General features: G+C 66.3%; 1 protein-coding gene across 1 annotated transcript in view; it reads right to left on the bottom strand.

Annotated features, from left to right (window-relative positions):
* The window catches only part of QARS (glutaminyl-tRNA synthetase), a 16,949-nt gene that overhangs the window by 10,449 nt on the left and 3,607 nt on the right, over positions 1 to 2,893 (bottom strand). Inside the window, exons 2-11 of the mRNA XM_026857540.1 lie at positions 2,711 to 2,856; positions 2,394 to 2,528; positions 2,194 to 2,297; positions 1,992 to 2,116; positions 1,803 to 1,915; positions 1,585 to 1,722; positions 1,218 to 1,320; positions 1,036 to 1,136; positions 640 to 810; positions 12 to 201 (exon numbers count right to left, since the gene is read on the bottom strand). Coding sequence (XP_026713341.1) covers positions 12 to 201; positions 640 to 810; positions 1,036 to 1,136; positions 1,218 to 1,320; positions 1,585 to 1,722; positions 1,803 to 1,915; positions 1,992 to 2,116; positions 2,194 to 2,297; positions 2,394 to 2,528; positions 2,711 to 2,856 — 1,326 coding nt within the window. The remainder of the gene's footprint in view (positions 1 to 11; positions 202 to 639; positions 811 to 1,035; positions 1,137 to 1,217; positions 1,321 to 1,584; positions 1,723 to 1,802; positions 1,916 to 1,991; positions 2,117 to 2,193; positions 2,298 to 2,393; positions 2,529 to 2,710; positions 2,857 to 2,893) is intronic.

The raw sequence follows: 2,893 nt of genomic DNA, 5'->3' as shown, positions 1-2,893 counted from the left end.
GTGGTGGTGGCCCCAGATTGGAGTGGTCAGGAGCTGCCAGCGCTGCGGGGACGCCGTGTCAGCACCCGGGGACACCGCGTCAGCACCCAGGGAGCGCCTGGACCTGGGTGCAGCCCCTTGGCATGTGGGAATGGGACCGAGGTGGGGACAGGGGTGGGATTTGGATGGGGATGGAGGTGAGACTGGGATGGGGAAGGTCTCCTTGAAATAGGAGAAACAAGGGAAAGCATGGGGATAGGGATGGGATTGAGACAGTGACAGGATTGAGACAGCGATGTCAGCAAGGATGGGATTTAGGTGAGGGGGGGGAGTGAGACAGTGATGGGCACGGGGACATGGAGGTGAGACGAGGATGGGGAAGGGTTTGAAACGGGATTGAGAAAGGGACAGGGATCGCATGGGGACGGGATTGAGAGAGCGACAGGGACAGGACTTGGCTGCGAGTGAGTGATAAGGATGGGGACAGGGACAGGTTTTGGATGGGGATGGGACTGAGTGATGCGAGCAAGGATGGGATTCAGGTGAGGCTGGGAGTGAAACAGGGATGGCACTGGGATGGGACTGAGGGGGGACAGGGACACGGATGGCTGCGATGGGTTGGGGACGGAGGCAGGAGGGCCCCCGCCGCGCCGCCCTCACCTCGCGCAGGGAGCCTTTGCAGCGCAGGAGCTTGTAGAGGACGGTGCAGGGGATGCAGAGCATGGAGGAGAGTGCCAGAACCCAGCCGATGGCGTCCCCCCACCACGGGTACACGTACGTCTTGTTGTAGGTCAGTGGCTTGTAGTTCACCACGTGGAACACGAAGATGCCCTGGGTGGAGGAAGGGGCGAGGGGTGAGGTCCCGCGTGGAACCCTAGACCCCCCCTCCCCAACCCGTGTCACCCCCAAATCCCCGATATACAAATGCCACCGCCTGGCCCTGACACGCGTGTCACCCCCCGGCTGCCGTGCCCGAAGCAGCCGCCTGGGGGAGCCCGGTGCCCGCGGCAGCGAGCACCCGCAAACCCACGCGTGTGTCCCCCGCTCCCTGCTCACCACGCAGACCAGCGGGGTCACCACGGCCCAGCACCACTTCATGAAGGGCAGGGGCCGGTACCCGATCATACGGGCCACGTCGTCCATGAAGCGGTCGGCGCCTGCGGGGAGAAAGGCGTCAACGGGGCGCTGCAGGGCACCTGTGTCCCCCCCCAATCCCGCTGCGTCCCCCCAGGCCTCACCATAGACCCAGGCAATGACCACGCACTCCCAGAAAGCCTGCCACAGCAGCGTGATCCCGCTGGCCGAGTAGTTGTCAAAGAGCTGGAACACGTACATGCCGCCCTGCCGGGATGGCACCGCGTGTCACCGGGGCTGTCCCGGCTGCCCCCCCGGCCTGGGGCTTGGACACCCTGCACGCCACGGGCACCCTGTGCTCCCACAGCACCCCCACGCCACGGGCACCCCAAGCTGCGTGGGTGCAGCAGCCCCAGGGAGCTCCCACCCCCACGCTGGGGCCCTGCGGGAGGTGACATCCCGGAGGGGGGGGCAGGGGAGCGGGTGCCCGGTGTGGAGCCACTTGGCCGGTGTCCCCACCGCGTCCCCCACCTGCGTGACCATGGAGAGGTCGATGAGGCAGCAGACGATGCAGCAGAGCGCAGCGGTGAGCTCGCGGCGCAGCGAGCCAGCCCCCGGCTGAGGGAACAGGTCCAGGATGCCCGTGATGAAACCCTCCACGCCGACAAACTGCGGCAGAGAGCGGGGCTCAGCGGGGACGTGCCACCTCGTCCCCTCCCCGTCCCTGTCCCCCTTGCCCGCCGCTGCACCTGGCTGTCCAGCCCCAGCACGAGGAGCATGAAGAAGAAGAGCGTGGCCCAGAGCGGGGACAAGGGCATCAGCGTCACGGCTTTGGGGTAGGCGATGAAAGCCAGCCCGGGGCCTGCGGGAGAGCAGGGTCAGCGGTGTCACCCCAGAGGGGACACGGTGCCAGTGAACAGCCACTGCCCACCACTCACCGGACTCGGCCACCTTAGAGATGTCCACGCCTTGCTCGGAGGCCATGAAGCCCAGCACAGAGAAGACGACGAAGCCGGCGAAGAAGCTGGTGGAGCTGTTGATCACGGCCAGGATGTAGGCGTCCCTGCGGGCAGAGGGGGTCAGGGGGTGCCAGGGGAACATGCCGGGGCGGGGGGACACCTGCAGCCAGCACAGCCCTACCTGTAGCAATTGTTGTGGAAGCGGTTGTAGCTGCCCAGCGCGGTCAGGGCGCCCAGCCCGATGGCGTAGGAGAAGAAGATCTGGGTGCCAGCATCGATCCAGACCTGGGGTGCAAGGGAGGGTGTCAAGGGGGGGTGAGGAGAGTGTCGGGGGGGGGATCCCAACACCCAGCCCTCTCCTGCTCCCCGCGCTGCCCTCACCTGCGCCTCAGCCAGCTTGGACCAGTCGGGTTTCAGGTAGTAGACGATGCCACCCAGCGCCCCGGGCAGCGTCACGCCGTGGACCAGCAGCAGGATGAGAACCACGTAGGGGAAGAGTGCCGTGAAGTAAACAATCTGCAGAGGAGTGGGTGCTGGTGAGACACCCTGGGCCGGGGCTCTCCGTCACGTGCCACAGGTGTCCCAGCAGGAGCAGGGCTCGGGGATGTCCCCAGAAACTGGTGGCACCTCCCAGATAGATGTGGGACAGAGGGTCTTGCACCCCCGTGGGCTGCAGCACCCCACCCCACCAGCGTCACCTTCCCAGTCGACTTGACGCCCTTCCAGATGCAGAAGTAGACGACGACCCAGGTGGTGACCAAGCAGAGGATCATCTGCCAGTTCATCTCCCCCGGCTCGCTGAGGTCCCCCGAGAGCCGCAGCACCTTGTTCCTGCAAAGCGGGGCTGTGCTGAGTGCCGGCACGACCCCCCCCCCCGGGGC

This window comes from Athene cunicularia, assembly GCF_003259725.1.
Source record: "Athene cunicularia isolate RWA chromosome 12 unlocalized genomic scaffold, athCun1 chr12_part1, whole genome shotgun sequence".
NCBI lineage: Eukaryota > Metazoa > Chordata > Aves > Strigiformes > Strigidae > Athene > Athene cunicularia.
This window is presented reverse-complemented; position numbering and strand designations above follow the sequence as displayed.